The 17,015-nt window shown below is 55.6% G+C and overlaps 1 protein-coding gene across 9 annotated transcripts in view; it reads left to right on the forward strand.

The window, feature by feature from the left end:
• The window catches only part of PTPRE (protein tyrosine phosphatase receptor type E), a 158,541-nt gene that overhangs the window by 131,774 nt on the left and 9,752 nt on the right, over positions 1-17,015 (forward strand). For 7 of the 9 annotated variants that reach the window (XM_049103610.1, XM_025467638.3, XM_025467636.3 and 4 more), the window contains 10 exons: positions 597-633; positions 2,378-2,475; positions 5,867-5,986; positions 7,138-7,301; positions 11,176-11,311; positions 11,661-11,810; positions 12,155-12,248; positions 13,091-13,167; positions 13,972-14,106; positions 16,777-16,902. In XM_049103610.1, the coding sequence (XP_048959567.1) occupies positions 597-633; positions 2,378-2,475; positions 5,867-5,986; positions 7,138-7,301; positions 11,176-11,311; positions 11,661-11,810; positions 12,155-12,248; positions 13,091-13,167; positions 13,972-14,106; positions 16,777-16,902 (1,137 nt within the window). Of the gene's footprint in view, positions 1-596; positions 634-1,841; positions 2,082-2,377; positions 2,476-5,866; positions 5,987-7,137; positions 7,302-11,175; positions 11,312-11,660; positions 11,811-12,154; positions 12,249-13,090; positions 13,168-13,971; positions 14,107-16,776; positions 16,903-17,015 lie in introns of those variants that run through there. The other 2 variants (XM_025467637.3, XM_035707744.2) reach the window with 2 other exon arrangements.

The following is a 17,015-nucleotide window of genomic DNA, read 5'->3' on the forward strand; positions in this document are numbered from 1 at the left end:
TGGATATTCAGTTTCAAGAAACAGATAAGCAGGGCCATCTGGGGGGCTCAGTCAGTGAAGCGTCTGCCTTCGGCTCCGGTCATGATCTCAGGTCCTGAGATCGAGCCCCGTGTCGGGCTCCCTGCTCGGCTGGGAGTCTGCTTCTCCCTCTCCCTCTTCTCTCCCCCTGCTCATTCTCTCTCAAATAAATAAAGTCTTAAAAAAAAAAAAAGAAACAGATAAGGACAAAGAATGTGTGTCACAGCATTCTTTACATTACTGACAAAGTTGAACGGGAGAGACAAACAAACTTATGATAAAACCATATTCAGTGCATTAAGAATCCACTTTACTGGAACCTTAAAAATCATTTAATGTAAATCATAAAATTATCGTAAAAGCACAATATAGGAGAATTTGTATGTACTAACCAGTTAAAAATATCTCAATGCGTGTCCATTTGTGTGTGTGTGCGTGTCTGGGGAAGTATTGCAGAGGGACGAACCAAAGTCCCACTAATTCTGAAATCACTAGTAAGTTTTTCATGATTACTATGTTGCTTTCCAAGCAGCAAAGAGAATGATGAAAAACTACTAATCTGATTTTATTTCTTCTAGGGTTACAAAGAGAAGAATAAATTTATAGCAGCTCAAGGTAAGCTTTGCATTGTTACTCTCAGAACAAGGTTTGGGTAAAATGTCGTGGCTGGCACTACCTGATGGCAGGAACACGGGGCTTCCGCTCCTCGCCTCTCGTACGTGTGCAGTGCGGCGTCTGCGTTGCCTGGTGCAGTGTGTCCCACCTGTCCCTAAGCTCAGGGCATGCAGGGGGGTCACAGATCTCTCAGAGCCTTGCAGCTCAAGGCGCTGCCCCGGAGCGTCCGCAGGTCCTGGGAGCTGGGCAGCAGTGCTTATTGCATCTGCGTCTTAGCGAGCATTCTGAGGTCGTTCTGCACGTCCATTTGTGAAGCATGACGACTTGGAGCCCTCGGGCACCTTGGTCTCCCTCTGTGGTCAGGGCAGACGTGTGAGGAGCCGGGCAGGTGCGGTCATTTCCAAATGCAGGTGTAAGAGGCCTGTCGGATGTGCATCCACCCAGTGTGTACGTGAGATAAACAGACACATGGCTTTTCTCCACACCTGCGTGACAGGCCAGTGGGACCATGTCAGTGACATTAGACAACCTTGAATCTCTCAGCTGGTGGAGCCCTGTGTGGCTCCCACGTTGTTGTTTTATTGAGGGGAGGGGTGCAGTGGGGAGGGGAGAGAGTAGCTTTTCAGCTCAAGGCCGTAACCGTGAGGATGCTTCGGCTCTGGAAGCTCGCCCTCAACCTTGCACACAGTCCACTTTGTACGTGCGAGTGCTTCCAAGCCCACGTACCATCCACCGCCCCGGGGAGCTGGTGCTATGAAGCGAGGGGTGTGGAGCGATCAGCTGGTTTCCTGGACTTCCTCCTTCTTAGGCAAGAGCCTTTCAGACTACAGGTCCCAAAAGCCCGTGTACATCGGAATCACTGGAGAGCTTATTAAAAATGCACATTCCCTAAAACCTAGGTAAACACACGTACACATACACTCAGGAGACAACAACGTCGGAAAGCCTGACAGGCATTAGCTGACACAGATCAACACCTCTGTCTCTGTCTCTGTCTCTCTCTGTCTCTCTCTCTCTCTCTCTCTCTCTCTCTCTCTCTCTCTCTCGTAAGCATTGGAGGCAGCTCAGCTCCAGGGAGAGGGGCCCCTTTATCTTCCTGCTCCACCCTCTGGAGCACGTCATTATCTTCCTCAGGGTCACAAAATAGCTGCTGCATCTCCAGGCACTGTGTCTGTATCCAGGCAGGATGCAGGGCAAAGGGCAAGGACTTTCTTCTGGGGACACTTTATCTTTTGTTCAGACCGTTCCCCAGGAACATTAGCCCAGAGCTCCCTGGACGGCCCTGAATCACTGCCAGCTGCGAGGGCAGCTGAGAGCTGAGGGAAGGGGGTTAGGCACGGAGGGTGAGTCAGCCGGCCTGTGGTCTGTGTCTGTCTGCATCTGTCTCTGCGTGGCACTGAGACACTCGGCGAGGCCCTGGAGTGGATGCACACCACGCTGACGCGCAGGCAGGCGTATTCCCAAGCCTCCTCTGCATACTCTCTATTGCTTGTGAATGGGGTCACCCCCTGGGTGCAGCTGAGGAGCTCCCCAAGGACTCCCATCCCCGGCGGGGGGTGGGGGGGAATCGGGGGGGCAGGGGTGTGGCTGTGGTGGGACAGGGCAAGAAGCCACAGACCTCCGGGTCTGCACAGCAGCCCTTCGCGCCTCAGAGCAGCTGGGCCCCAAGGCCAGGATGACAGGGGCTGCGACCCACGGTGACCCCCCCTTCCGGTGTGACTTGGGGTTTTTCCTCTGCATGCAGGCCCCAAACAGGAAACGGTTAATGACTTCTGGAGGATGATCTGGGAACAGAAGTCTGCGACCATTGTCATGTTGACCAACGTGAAGGAGAGGAAAGAGGTGAGCCCAGCCTCGTGACTCACTCACCGAGGACTCTCTTTTAGTTTCTGGTACTTTTGCTGGGAGGCATGCTCACCACATCCTTTTCCTATTCCTCTCCCTTCTTATCTCTGCTGAAGAAAAAAAAAAAAAAAAAACAACAAACCACCAGTGGCTCACAGCATTTTTTATCTTGAAATAAATACGCTGTGTTCCAGGCATCTCACTGCTCTAGATCGTGATGCAGAAATGTCACGGAGTTAGCTCTTTTTTTCAGCCGGGGGTCCCTGGCCAGCGGGCTGCTCTCGCCCTGGTGGGGGCCACGGAGCTCAGGCCTGAGAGGCTCAGCCTCGAGTTACACATGCATTTCCTGCTTCTTACCCAGACTAGAGAGATGCTCTTGGAAAACGAGGTGCATTGAAGGAATGTGGATTCATCACCCCCGTTTAGCTGTTTCTAACGTGACACGTGATGCACGTGCTTTGTAAGAAAGAGCTTGAAACCTCTATAAAGAAGAAGGTTAAACAGATTCACTCCCTAAATGTGACAAATGCTCCTTGGTGTCTGCTGTCCTGGGCAGGCAGTGCCGCCCCGGGGGGTGGGGGGCGGTGGGGGGCAGTGGGGGGCGGTGGGGAAGGGCGTGAACCAGCTCACAAACCCTACCTCCTGCTATGTCTTTGCCTCTGGGTGTGTGTGTGTGGGGGGGGCAGACGCCAAACAGAAAGCAGATAAGTGTAAACTGTATCAGGAGGTGACATAAAAAATAGCAGAGAGGAGCACCTGGGTGGCTCAGTCAGTTAAGCATCTGCCTTTGGCTCAGGTTGTGATCCTGGGGGCCCTGGGATCAAGTCCCGCATCGGGGTCCCTGCTCAGCTGGGAGTCGGCTTTTCTCTTTCCCCCCACTTGTGCTCTGTTGCTCATTCTCTCTCATAAATAGATGAAATCTTACACTTTTTTTATTAATTTTTATTTATTTATGATAGTCACAGAGAGAGAGCGAGAGAGAGAGAGAGAGAGAGGCAGAGACATAGGCAGAGGGAGAAGCAGGCTCCATGCACCGGGAGCCTGACATGGGATTCGATCCCGGGTCTCCAGGATCGCGCCCTGGGTCAAAGTCAGGCGCCAAACCATTTCGCCACCCAGGGGTCCCAAATAGATGAAATCTTAAAAAAAAAAAAAAAAAATAGCGGAGAGCACAGGGCCAGCGGCAGGTAGGGAGGGCCAAGCAAGCCAGGTGGACCGAGGGTGCAGCGGGTGGAGCCCCGGGTGGGCGTGGGGCATGCAGGGCCACTTCTGTGCCTTCTAGTCCTTCGGTCTTGACCTAAGAGACACAGATCCCTATCAACTAAGTCACAGCACAGCGTGACTGTGGTTTCTGGGGCAGGAAGGAGGGGGCCCCCCTGCGGGAGCCACACCCTCTCTTGGGTATGGGTCAGGGCACGGGCTGGAGTCACATGGAATCTCAAAAGCTGGGGGAGGACTTGACCAAATCCACTCCGAGGGAGACACCCTGGGTGTGGGGGTGGGGGGGATGTGATCGCCAGGCCCCGAGTCATCTCCTGGGCCCCCAGACATGCTGGGAGCAGAACCACTAGGGATGCATCTGGGAACTGGGCCTGGGGCTCCGGTGGAAGGCTGAGACGGGGGCCCGTGGCAGGCTTCACAGCAGAAAGCAGGGGCCTGAGTTTCAGGACGTGAGCTCGCTCTCCACGGTGGAAAAATCTCAGGCTAGAAGGAGACTTGCTGGGGATGGGGAGACTGTTCTAGCATGTTCCAGGGTGAGGGCCAGAGCAAGGTGGAGGAAGCAAGCAGGTGGAGAGGAAGGGTCAGCGTGGGGGGAGACCTCTGTCCTGCTGCTCCCTGGGTCCCAGTCGGTGCCTGCTGGTCTCTACCCCAGCCCCGCCGTCACGCAGGGGCCTGGGACCCGCTTGCTGGGCCCCACCAAGCTCCGGCAGCTGGGCTCGGGCTCCGGGGAAGGGCTGCCCTTTGAGACGAAGGGCTCGGGGAGCTGGGCTGGGGCTCGAGGGCACACTGGCCGCAGGCAGGGCGGGCAGGGCGGGCACGGAGGAGCCGCCTGCCAAGTGCCACCGTCACTGATTTGTTCTATGCCTGCCAACCAGCACAGGAAAAGGCCTCCAGTCACCCTTTCCGGTCGGGTAGGATGGGGTTTTTGTTTTGTTTCCAAGGGGTTTGGGACAGGGCTGGAGAGGGCCACCCCTCTCCCGCGGTGAATCCCGCCCACCCCGTGGATGGAAAGAGTGACAGCAGGCGGGGGTTTCAAGGCAGGAGCAGTGAACCCTTCCCACGCTCCCAGCAGATGCCTCGGCAGGACCAGGCCCTGGCCCCCGAAGAGGAGGCGGCCGCTTCCCCGGGAGCCCCGGGGGGCCCTGGGACATGAGCCCCCCTCCACACCCCCACCTCCCGCTGCCACTTGCCAGGGGTGGGACGGGGCGGGGAGGGGGCTTGTTTACAAACAGGAGACCCAGTGAGACGGGCAGGGGGGCCGTGGGTCTCCGAGAAGCCCCCTCTCCCCCGGAGCCTCCTACTGGATTTTTCCATTTCTGTGACTCAGAGCTGGCCTGCTTCTCTATCTTGATTTTCACCATTTCAGATGAAATCATTTCTCAATAGAGTTCCCTTTTCTTCGTTGCTTGCACTTCTCTTGCCTCCTCCCTGGCTTCAATGTTCTGGCTCAACATTGTGAAACGCAGTTGCCCCAGCGGCTCGTGGCCGGGCCGGAGGGAGGGCACCGCGTGGGGAGACAGGAGGCTGAGGGCGGGGGGCGTCCGCACGCACAGCCCCGTGGGGGCCCTTCAAGGGGAGAGGCTCAGGAGGTCCTGGGGTCCCCCAGGAAGCCAGGAATGGCCCAAACCGTCACCTTGGAGTGTTTGACTCTCCTTGGATTCAGAGACATCCTGGGGGACGGACGGGAAATTGTCCTGAGGACTCGTAACGCTAATGCGGGGCAGCGCTCACGCGCCCTCGGAGGCCTCGTCCTGTGGGCCTGCGGATGCGCCGTCCCCACGCGCAGACACCTGCAGCATAGGGGGACGGAAGGTCCGGAGGTGGGTCCCTGCGTGGCAGCTGCGCATGCCCTGCGGACCCCGTCCTGGGTGGGGGCCGTGGGGAGCGTTAAGCTGTCCCCTCTTCAACAGCTCTGTCCTCGGGGAGCTGAGCAAGGAAAACACTCCCTGCCGGGTCCAGCGACACGCCCCACCTGGTGTCGGTGTCCCCATCAGCGGGGGCCCCGGTGTAGACTGGGGGCTGCCCGCGTGGCCGCGCTCTCTGGGGCCTTGCCCGGTCGGGGAAACTGTGCGATGGCACCTGGAGCACGTGTGTGTCGAGGGCGCGGGTGCAGACGGGCCCCCGGCACCCACAGGCCTATTTCTCTCTGTGCCACCATCCCCTGTAGGAGAAGTGCTACCAGTACTGGCCGGACCAGGGCTGCTGGACCTATGGAAACATCCGCGTGTGCGTGGAGGACTGCGTGGTTCTGGTGGATTACACCATCCGGAAGTTCTGCATACAGTCCGTAAGCGTGTGCAGTTACCGCCTTTCTGGAAAGATAGTTTTTCAAAAGAGCAGTGTCGAGAGTCAGTATGCATCTGGCTTGTCTTTGATATGACGAGCTTCGTCCCCACCCCTGGCCCCCAGCACTGCAGCGGCTCTGGCTGCGCGCGAGGGGGGGGCGTGGACAGGTCGGCCTTGGTGGACCGAGGACAAGAACCTACGGATGAGGGGACGCGTAGGCAGGTGCCTCAGACAGCGCTGGATGCTCCTGGGCCCGGCTCACTGTTTTGGGCGGAGGAAGTTGGGTCACTTGCGGGGGGCACCGGGATTGGGGGTTCTCACTCAGCAGCGTGATGTCATTTCACACATTGCAGTGGTGAGGTGGGATTTTTTTTTTTTTTAACAGTCTCGAAAGTATTTCTGTAACCTCCTCAGTATTTGTCATACTGACTTCCTGCTTGTCCCCACCCAGGCCCTGCCTGAAAGAATGTAAGGTTCTTCAATACCGATGCCCAGGGACAAAGCACATGAGATGTATATATATATATAATTTTTTTTTAAATGGGAAAAACAGAAGGTCATGGTGTCAGGAATCAGAGGTAGAGGGCCTGGCGTGCTTAGATGGCCAAATCGGAGTCTGAGGTTTCTAGAAGCCACAGCAAAGATGAGAAGAGGCTGGGCTTTATCATTTTCTTGCCCTGCTTGTGTCCTTCGAGGACATGCACACACACACACACACACACACACACACACACACACCTCCAGGTACACTCTCTAGCCTTCCATGATCACAGGCCTTGGGAGGGCCGGCCGCCGGCCAGCTGCATCTTCTTTTCCCTCAAAATGGGAGACACTCTGGGGAGTGAAAGGGGGTGCTGCTGGTAACGATGCAGGCGTAAAGTGCAGCCCTGCTCATCAGTGGGGTTGGTGAGCCCAAGGGCCGGCTTCTGGGGTATGTCTGTCTGCCCCCGGGGGCCGGCCTGCCCTGGGCCTGAGATAGGTGCTGTGGGGTCTGTTGTGCTGCACCTGGTGTCCTCACGGCTGCCTAGGGCCTAGACCGCGGGGGCAGGGGGTGGCAGGGGGCAGTGAGCATCCTCAGAAAGTGATGTCGGGAGCAGGGGGGAGGCAGCACCCCCCACTCATGTCCCCACCCCCACCCCCCATCCCCCACAGCAGCTCCCTGATGGCTGCAAAGCCCCACGGCTCGTCTCCCAGCTGCACTTCACCAGCTGGCCTGACTTCGGCGTGCCTTTCACCCCCATCGGGATGCTGAAGTTCCTGAAGAAGGTGAAGGCTCTCAACCCGGCCCACGCCGGACCCATAGTGGTCCACTGCAGGTACGTCCAGGTGGGACCACAGGGCAGCCCCCCACACACACCTGGAGGACTTGGCTGTCATGGGAAGATGACCGGTGGGCCGGGATCAGGGTGGGCAGGAGGGCAGGCAGGGCCGGGGTGAAAGCAGCCCCCTGCCCAGGGTGAGTGCAAGTTACTACTGACACCTCAGAGGATCCCTCGAGGTGAGAGCTGGAGGGACATTCAGCCCACCCGTGAGAGCAGCACTGTTTCTTCCACGGCATCTGAGGGGAACCCCAGTACCTAGAACAGATAAAAGCCAAGAGGCCTGGTAGATAGAGCTAGCAGGGTTCCCGACAGTTTCACTTGGCCTGCCTCCACCTCCCCCAGAGACCTCCAAGTCACCTCTGCAGGTAGAGATGGAAACCACACTTGTCTGGGGAGCCCCCAGTCTTTATACAAGAGTGCACGGGGCTCAGAGGGCCCACGGGGGTTCAGAGGGGCCACGGGGGCTCAGAGGGGCGGGGAGCCATGGCCCAGGCACAGCTAATAGCAGCCAGGAGCAGCCGTCCAGGGCAGGGCATCTTGAAGACCTGCTCTGAGGTCCTGGCTGCCGCTTCTCCTCCCAGATGCATCCTCCTCCACCCTCCATTCTCCAGTCCTAGAGGGGCTGGGGACTCACCCCAGGGGTGAGCTTTGCATGAAACTAAATACTACACCAGCCTCAGCTGTCAGCACTGTGATTATTGCTTAGGTTGTGGGAAAGCAGCCTCCAAAGTGATCACTTTGTCCCGACCGGGTGCCCTCTGCCTTTGCACACCTTGGTGTCTCCTGGTTGTTTTCACACTGAGCTTTCATTTCCTCTGAAACTCTGGGAGCCACAGAGGCAGGGTATGAATTAACCCCCTCTGTGGGCTTATGTTATTCCAGGCCCAGGTTGGCTCCCAGTGCAGCAGGTCGTGTCTGAGAAAAGGCCTTGGACTTCGAATTGGTTAACTGGTTTATGCACATTCTGTGTTTGGAGATAAAAGCACAAAGATGGGGAACACTCTGCTGCCAGACTCTCCATCCCCCCCGGGGGTGCTCCGTTAGAACCCTAAGACACTGGGAGGGTGAAAGGGGAGGCCCCTGGCATCCTGGCCAGGGCTGGGGTCCTGGCCCTGGTCCTTGGGAGCTAAGGGACATTGCAGCAGCTGTGCGTGAAGTGAGGTGGCATCTGTAGGGTGACAGTTGCCAGCCCTGCAAGCTGCTCCCAGAGCTGTACTGGAGAGGGGAGCCTTGTGGGCCAGTCCCGCTTGGCCCCAGCCGGGGCGTCTTGTCCGTCGCTCCTGTTCTTGCCCAGACTTCTTGGAAGCCAGAGTCTCCATGTTCCTTCTACCCAAAGGCCTGCATGGCAGGTTCAGAGCATCCTTATCACTGTGTGCAGATGCCTTTTGTCCCTTGTCCCTTTTGTCCTTTGGCAGTGCCAGGGTACTCCCAACTAACCTGTCTGCAACGGCCAAAACCAAGTGAGACCCTGGTGAGCTAGGCCTTCCCTCCATGCAGCAGGGGCACGCCTGGATGGAAGGGCCCGAGTCCCCCCACGGGGACTTCCGTGGACCCATCAGAGATGTGGGGCCCCCTCTGGCAGACACCCTGGGGACTTTGGTGGCCTGTCTTCAGGACCCAGAGTCCGATGGCCCCAGCTGGAGAAGCTGTGGCTGGAAGGGCTCCAGGTTGAGTTCCCGTTGGCTCTGCAAGACCACTGCAGCTGCCGCCTCTCCCTGACGCAGGCTTCTCGAGGTGGCCGCCGGCCCAGCCCCGGGATGGGGATGCGGGACCTACAGAAACGGCCTCTGTGTTGGGTCTTGGGTGGCCACAGGGAGGGGGCTTGGTCCTGCTTTGCTGTGATCCCGCCAGACCCGTGGTGCATGTGAAACCGTAGTGAGTGACACTGTCCTCGCCCCGCTCGCTCCGTCCCGCCCACGGGTGCCCAGCACAGGTGCTCTGGCCATTTATCTCGTTTCCATGCTGGGCCCCCTCCGTGGCCCGGAGTGCCTGCCTTCGCCGGTGAGCACGTGCTCGTCTCCCTGTGGGCAGGTTTCCCTTCGGTGCTGCCACTGCGGCTCCTGGGCTCTCGGGCCTTCTTTTATGTTCTGTTTTGCCACCGGGTGTTTAATCCACGGGAAGTGGAAGGGGCGGCCCGCTCCAGCCCCCTCCTTCCTGGCGAATCCTTCCCTTCCTGAGCCGGGGCCTCCCCACTCCAGTGCCTCCCCACCCTGTCGGTTGGTCGAGTGGGCAGATGGGCGGTCCTTGGCGCCCACCCACGACGGTCACGGTCACGCGGTGGCAGGAATTGCTGCCCAGAGCGCAGCCTGCCGGAAGCCAGCAGGGTGGGGGAGAGGCTCCCGCTGGGTGGCAGCCCTCGGCCTCCACGTCCCACCTCCAGGGCCACGCTCATCCTCACAGGGGGGCTCTCAGCTCCAGGCCATGTAAGGCCCCCGGGGCTTTGGCTTCCTAGTGTCCTTGCTGACACACTCATCCTCAACGCTAGATTCTTAATCACTTAAAAGGAACCGACATCCTCTGCCTGGATCCCCCAAGATCGGCATCCCCGTGGAGGCCGGCTGCGAGGACCACCTGGCCTCAGCCTTTTCCTGGGGGACCAGCGCGGTGTCTCTCCCGCGTGCACCCCGGGCCAGCCGAGGGGGCCTGTGAGCAGCTCAGGGACCCTGACGGCCTTCCAGCCTTCCAGCCGGTGGTTTTGTGGCCTTCCTCGCGCATCGGGTGGGGCTCACCTGGCTCTGCACCCGCTGGTTTCTCTGACTTTGTATCTGTGAAGAGCTAAGACCCCCGCGAAGGGCCTCTCGTGTGTTTTACCTGCTTTCCCCTTTGAGATGAGGGGTCTGCCCCGGGGGACGGTCTTCACCACTGTCCTAGCCCCATTTTGGAGCCTAACCCGAAAGAGGGGTAGCTCCCACCCCCCCACCAAAAAAAAGGAGGGAAGTAGGGGGACTCAGCTCATTAAGTTGTGAGCCTTTTTGTTAAGGAGATGATTTTCCTTTTTGCAAGAGGCTAACGCTGCAGGGGCTGGAGGGGGCAGCCCGGTTCGGTGTGCAGTTCTGGTGCAAGATGCTGCACACACGAGTGTGCGTCCCTAGCAGGTCCCTCGTTCAGCAGATGTTGGTTGAGCACCACCGCGTGCCCGCGTTGTCCTGGGTGCCGGGAACAGGTGCGCGCGGCCCACCGTCTGGGGGAGATCCGGCAGGTGGCGGAGGGCAGGACGGAGGCCCGGGAGGTGCTGTGGGGCACGCACTGGGAGGGCGGGAAATCCAAACCCGGGAAGCCACTCGGGTAGCTTCCTAGCGAAGAGGCCACTGAGCAGAGGCCCTAGGGGCCAGCTGGCTTCAGCCCACCCTGGGGTGAGGCCTGGGAGGCCAGAGGGAGCGAGCTGGTGCCTCCCCTTCAGGCTGACCTTCCTTAAGGGCCGTCAGACCTGGCCCGGGAGCCTCCTTTTTATAAAGAACCTGGGAAAAAAGCCATTTCAAGTGTGACATTTAAAAAAGAATCCATTTACACTCATGGTGACAGGTCAGCATTGGGTAACGGAAGCAAGTGACTCGCACAACGTCACGGGAGGCTGCTGGCACAGATCTTTCTGAGAAACCTTTGGGACAGTTTCTGTAGTTAGTGGAGGAGCATTTTGAGAGCATTTTCCTGAGATCGCGGTGCCCTCTGCTGGCCTCGCCGTAGATCTGCTCTTTATTAACGGAGGAAAGGGGGCACTAAGTGACGCTGGAGGCTCCCCGCGAGGGCGGGCTGTCCTCTGTCCTTCTGTCCGGGCGCACAGGTGGGCTCTGCAGTCATTCGCCTCGGGGTGGTCGGGCCGGGGGAGGCGCCTGTGCCTCACCACGTGGCGTCTTCCTTGTCCCTGAAGCGCCGGCGTGGGCCGGACGGGCACCTTCATAGTCATCGATGCCATGATGGACATGATGCACGCCGAGCAGAAGGTCGATGTCTTTGAGTTCGTGTCAAGAATTCGCAACCAGCGCCCCCAGATGGTTCAGACGGATGTGAGTAGCGCCTTGCCCCGGGCCCAGCCCCCCATCCCGGCGGGAGCTGCACAGAGCAGACCCAGACCCCTTCGCCACCCCGAAACTATGCGACGGTCCCCCAGAGGGTGCATGTATGACAGCGCCTGGCAGGGCCCGGGGCCCAGTAATGCCTGCTGTTGCGTGATCCTTACCCAACGCCGTAAATGGTCATTACAAATGGCTGTTAATCTGACTTTTGTCCCCAAATCTCCTCCCTCTGGTGAGACGTGGAGAAGAGGAAGCTTGGAAGTTGGAGCTGCTGAGCTCCGAGCGGCCAGAGGCTGCGGGGCTCCCTCGAGGGTGCTGGGCGCTCTGGGTCTCCCCGCAGATGCAGTACACGTTCATTTACCAAGCCTTACTGGAGTACTACCTCTATGGGGACACCGAGCTGGACGTGTCCTCCCTGGAAAAGCACCTGCAGACGCTCCATGGCACCACCAGCCACTTCGACAAGATCGGGCTGGAGGAGGAGTTCAGGGTAAGTGTGGACTGACTCGGAAGGAAGACGAGCGACCAGGGAAAGGAGGCCACACTCTCACTCACTTCCCCTCCTGACTAACCCCAGAAATATCAGGGTGGCTGCCCCACCTGGGACTTAGGGGGAAGAAGAATCGGGGACTTTCAGAGCAGAGCGGCACCCCGTGTGGGGGAGCGTGTCGTGCACACTGTTTTATTTCCCAAGATTGAGGAAATGTCTGTAGGTGGAGAAAGGTATTTATTGCCCTATAACAGGTGCCCTTGACGGTGGTGCGGTTACAAGGTTGAGGGACCCGCTCGGGGTGTCGTGTGGTGACCTCATGGGTGTGTCCTTCTTGACTGCAGAAACTGACAAATGTCCGGATCATGAAGGAGAACATGAGGACGGGCAACCTGCCGGCCAACATGAAGAAGGCCAGGGTCATCCAGATTATCCCGTGTAAGGCAGCCCCGGGGCCGCCCCGGGAATTTAAACCCTCGGGGCAGGAAGGGATCAGGGCTGGCGCCCCGTGAAAGTCTTGGACGACCCGCCTCTTCGAGCCAGGGCCCAAGGGCAGGACACCCTCGCGGAGCCTGGGGTTAAGGGCTCCTGAGGCCAAGGCGAGTGTTAGGAAGAAAACACCCACCTGTGAAGCGAGGACCGATGACCCAGACGGTCCTGTGTGTCAGGCGGGCGGCTTCTGATACGAGACATCAGGCTCCAGGCCTTAGGGAGGCGGGCAGCGGCAGGGGTGCAGTCAGGGGCCTAGGCTGCTGAGGCCCCGGGTACGGGGCAGGAGGGAGGGCCTGCATCTGTTTGTTGAGGGGGGAGGAAAGGAACTCTGTAGAGATCAGAGGAACCAAAAGAAAGGAAGGGAGGGGGAGCACCCCATTGCAGGGGGACCCCCGCTCCTGACATGCTTTAGTGTCACCGAGCATGAAAAGTGCATGCGGGCTGCGGGAAGCCCGCCTCAGCCTCACACCCTGGCTGCTGCGCGGCCGCCTGCCTGGCCACCCTCCTTTCACTCCTGAAATGCAGTATTTTTAAGGCTCGTATTTTGGTATGAATTACCTCAATTCGTGACAAACGAAAATGACAACTGGAATATTTTCAGGGCTTTCCTACTAAAACACCATTTTCTGGGCCAATTTAATTAACCTATTTTATAAAGAAACCCTTCCAGGGACTTGACTTTGCGATTTTTTATTAAGTTTTCTATTCCGGAAACTCGTAGCAACAAATTGAAGTTTGCAAGGCAGGACCGGTGTTTGTGCTAACTGAGGGGTCACGCTGCTTTGCAGATGACTTCAATCGGGTGATCCTTTCCATGAAAAGGGGTCAGGAATACACGGATTACATCAACGCCTCCTTCATAGATGTGAGTACAGCGGCCCTGGGCGTCCTTTGCAAAGACGCACGTTTCCTTTGTCTGTGATCACAGGGACCCCTCATTAACTCGTTTTCACAATCAGGGAGGAATCCTGAAATCCAAACCATTTCGTTAGCAGACTAACTTGTTTTTTTTGTTTTGTTTTGTTTTGTTTTGTTTTAAAAAGAAGAATGGATTTTGGTAATAGAGACCATAGGCCCGCTGCTTAGTAATTGGCTAGTTTTCATTCTGTTCTTAAGCGATTTTTCTTTTTGGTCTCTCATGTGCACCTGTTACACACGGGTGCTCGCACGGCTCTCTAGCCTGCACTTTCTGCAACCGGTTCCTTGTGCACAGTGCAGTTGTGTCTTCACAGCACGGTCACCAGCAGTCTCCATGCACAGCGGCCAAGTCTGCTGTAGAACTTCCCTTTGCAGATGAGAAAACTGTGCCGAAGGGAACTGGATTTGAACCCACATCCTGTATGTCCACACCCAGTCCACCACCGTGATGCTGGCTGAGCCACCATACAGAAACCTGTGAGAGCACAGACACCAGTGCTTTCTCGGGTGGCACAGAGGTGACCCCAGGTGCTGCAGGGGAGTTGCCTCGATTGCAGCGAGAGTTGGCGTCTTGACCCATCGCAGACTTCGTGTGTGTGTGTACATGTGTGCACCAGCGAGGGCTCGGCTCAGCCAGGGAAGCTGGAGAACATTTTCCTCTCCTCAGACCCCGGGCTCTCTTGAACCCCGTCTCTGTAGTGGGCCCACGATGAAAGGAGGTCAGACTCTCATCTCTGTTCCCTGTTTGAAGGGCTACCGACAGAAGGACTATTTCATCGCCACCCAGGGGCCCCTGGCGCACACGGTGGAGGACTTCTGGAGGATGGTGTGGGAGTGGAAGTGCCACACGGTCGTGATGCTGACGGAGGTCCAGGAGAGAGAGCAGGTCAGGGGCGCTCGTGCCCGGCTCGGGGACAGTGTGCACCCTTCGTGGCCCAGGCCACCTGGCATGATCCCAGTGTTCCCCTGGGAATGGCCCACCACTGTCGGCTGCTGAGGCCTGGCCACAGTGACTGGGGAAGGAGACAGGTTGGAAATGAAAAGAAGTTCCATTTGCTTAGCCATGACCACCCACTGGCTTTTGTTCTTGTCTGATATTTTATTTAACCGGCCTGGAAAGTCTACCATTTTGTATTTTCCACAAATGGCAACTTTGATCAAAATCTATTGAGCAGAGCGACATTTACTTACTTTCTTCAAGACATAAGGACACAGGCATTGATAGGTGGACCTTATGGATGCTGTCCTGGTTGAACTGAATGAGTCAAGTCTTTCCCTGTCCCCAGAGATCCATCCAGGGCCTTTCTGGACTGTATTTATTTAACAACGTAGTAGGTACTCATGAACCCACTATCCAGCTGAAAAACCAAACTTTTGCCAGTAACGTACATCTATCCGGGTGCTCTCCCAAGATACAACCACTACCCTGGACCTGTGTTTTTGACGTCTTTGCTTTTTTATAAAAACAGCATATTGAGATACAATTCACAATCCATTCAATTCACCTTTTTAAAGGGTATAAGTCAGTGAATTTTAATACATGTGCAGAGTTGCGCAACATCACCACTATTTAACTCCAGATCATTTCCATCACCCCTAAAAGAAACCCCATACCCACGAATAGCCACCAGTCCCCAGCCCTTCCTCCTTCAGCTTCTGCGACTACTAATCTACTTTCTGACTCTATGGATGTGCCTATTCTGGATCTTTCATGTCAATGAGATCATACATGCCTTTTGTGATCCAGTTCTTGCACTTAGCTTAATGCTTTCAGATTTTAACCATGTCGTATCAAGAATAGGTTCTTTTTTTTTTTTTCTTGACAATGAATATTCCCCTGTACGGATGTACCACGTTTTGTTTACCGTTCACCAGTTGATGGATATTGGGTTTGTTTCCACTCTTGAGCTATTAGGAGTTATGGTGGGAACGTCCACGTTCGAGTTCTTATATGGCTGTGTGTTTTCATTTCTCTTGGGTCGACACCTAGGGGTGGAATTGCTGGGCCATACCAGAGCTCTGGCTTGCACACTCATATAGCCGGGCATTTTGAAGAACCGCCAGACCTCCTTGCAAAGCAGCTGCCCAATTTGACATTCCCACCAGCAGCGTACAAGGGTTCCAGTTTCTCTACCAACACTTACTACTGCTGGTCTCTTTTAAAGCCGTCCTAGAGGCTGTGTTCTTTGCTTCTTGAGAAATCTTTTTATATCCAATACGCTACTATTGGATATAAAAACTACTATTCCATTCTGCTTGCTTTTGAACCTTATATAAAGGGTGTCATTACAGTATATATTCTTCTGGGACTTGCTTTCTCCACTCAGAATGATGCTTTTGATGCTTTTCTACATTGATGCGTAGAGCTGCGGTTCATTCATCAGTGTTTCATTTTGTGCCACTGCACACGCTATGTACATCCTGCATCCGTTTATGCATCCCTTCTCCTGGCATGGGGTTGATTCCACTTTATTATCTTAAAAATGGTACTACTGGTACATCCTCCTGCACATGAATAGAAAGTTCTCCAAAGAAACAAAATGCCGTGTTGGAGAGCGTGTGGCAATTTAAGTTACGAGATAGTTCCTAACTGCTTTGCAAAGTGGTTATGTTTTCCAAAGTGGACACGGGCTGTGTAGGAGAGAGATCCTTCCCTGATGTCCCTAGTATCATTAGGGACCCTCATGTTTGCTGAGTGACTAGGCGTGCATATGTATCATCCCTTCTTGGCTCTGCTTGGCATCCCTCTGATGCCTATGAGGTCGAGCGTCACTTCCTATATTTATAGATGGCACGTTTCCTCCATGCGAGGCACCTGGTCATGCTTTCCCCCATTTTGCTAGTGAGTTGTTTGTTCTTTTCGTGTTGACTTACAAGAATTCTTTGCGTATTCTTTATACTAAGCCTTCGTTGGTTTCAGGAACTGCAAATATCTTGGCACAGCATGTCTTTTCACTCCCTCGATGAGGTTTGTTGATGAAGTTCATTGTGTTAGAATCTGATGTCACAATCTTTGTGTTGTGGGTGGTTAGCTCTTTTGAGGCCTTGTTTACTGAGCCCTTCTTCCACCCCAAAATGAAAAGACATTTTCTTGTAAGGCTTTCACAGTTTCATTTTTGACTTTAAGTCTTAACCCATTCTGGGTTTACTTTTATGAAAATCAAAGCTACCATTATATGGGAGGGCAGGTTGTGCACTGCCCAACCCCAGGAGTGCTGGACCATTCCTCTCAGCCCTGGTAGGGTGTGAGTCAGGGACCCAGCCCTTTTCCTATATGGAAAACCAATTTTTCCAGCTCCATTGATTTAATAGGGAGATTTCTTCCTTGCATCATGTCACTACTGTCCTGTATCAGAGTTCCAAATACATGCGTCTCAGTTTCTGGATTCCTTTGGTCAACAAGTATCAATGGGCATTCATATTTGTATCCGTATGGGATTTATTTGGTCAGATCAAGTATGCTAAGTGGTTTGAGGAGCAATTCTGCATCGTAGCATCAAACTGATAACAGCAAGTTATTTCCTATGAGACTTAAAATTGTATTTTATCCCCCAAGGATAAATGCTACCAGTATTGGCCAACGGAGGGCTCAGTGACTCACGGCGATATAACAATCGAAATAAAAAGCGATACACTTTCCGAAGCCATCAGCATACGGGACTTCCTGGTCACTTTCAATCAGGTATTGTTGCCAGAGCGCTTTAGGCTCTCGGGGACAGAAGGCCCTTCGGCACCCCTCAGGGGCTGCTTGCCATCCTACCAGAATGTCTTGCTCCTTCAGCCTTTTCTAATTGG

This window comes from Canis lupus, chromosome 28 (assembly GCF_003254725.2).
Source record: "Canis lupus dingo isolate Sandy chromosome 28, ASM325472v2, whole genome shotgun sequence".
In the NCBI taxonomy this organism is placed as follows: domain Eukaryota; kingdom Metazoa; phylum Chordata; class Mammalia; order Carnivora; family Canidae; genus Canis; species Canis lupus.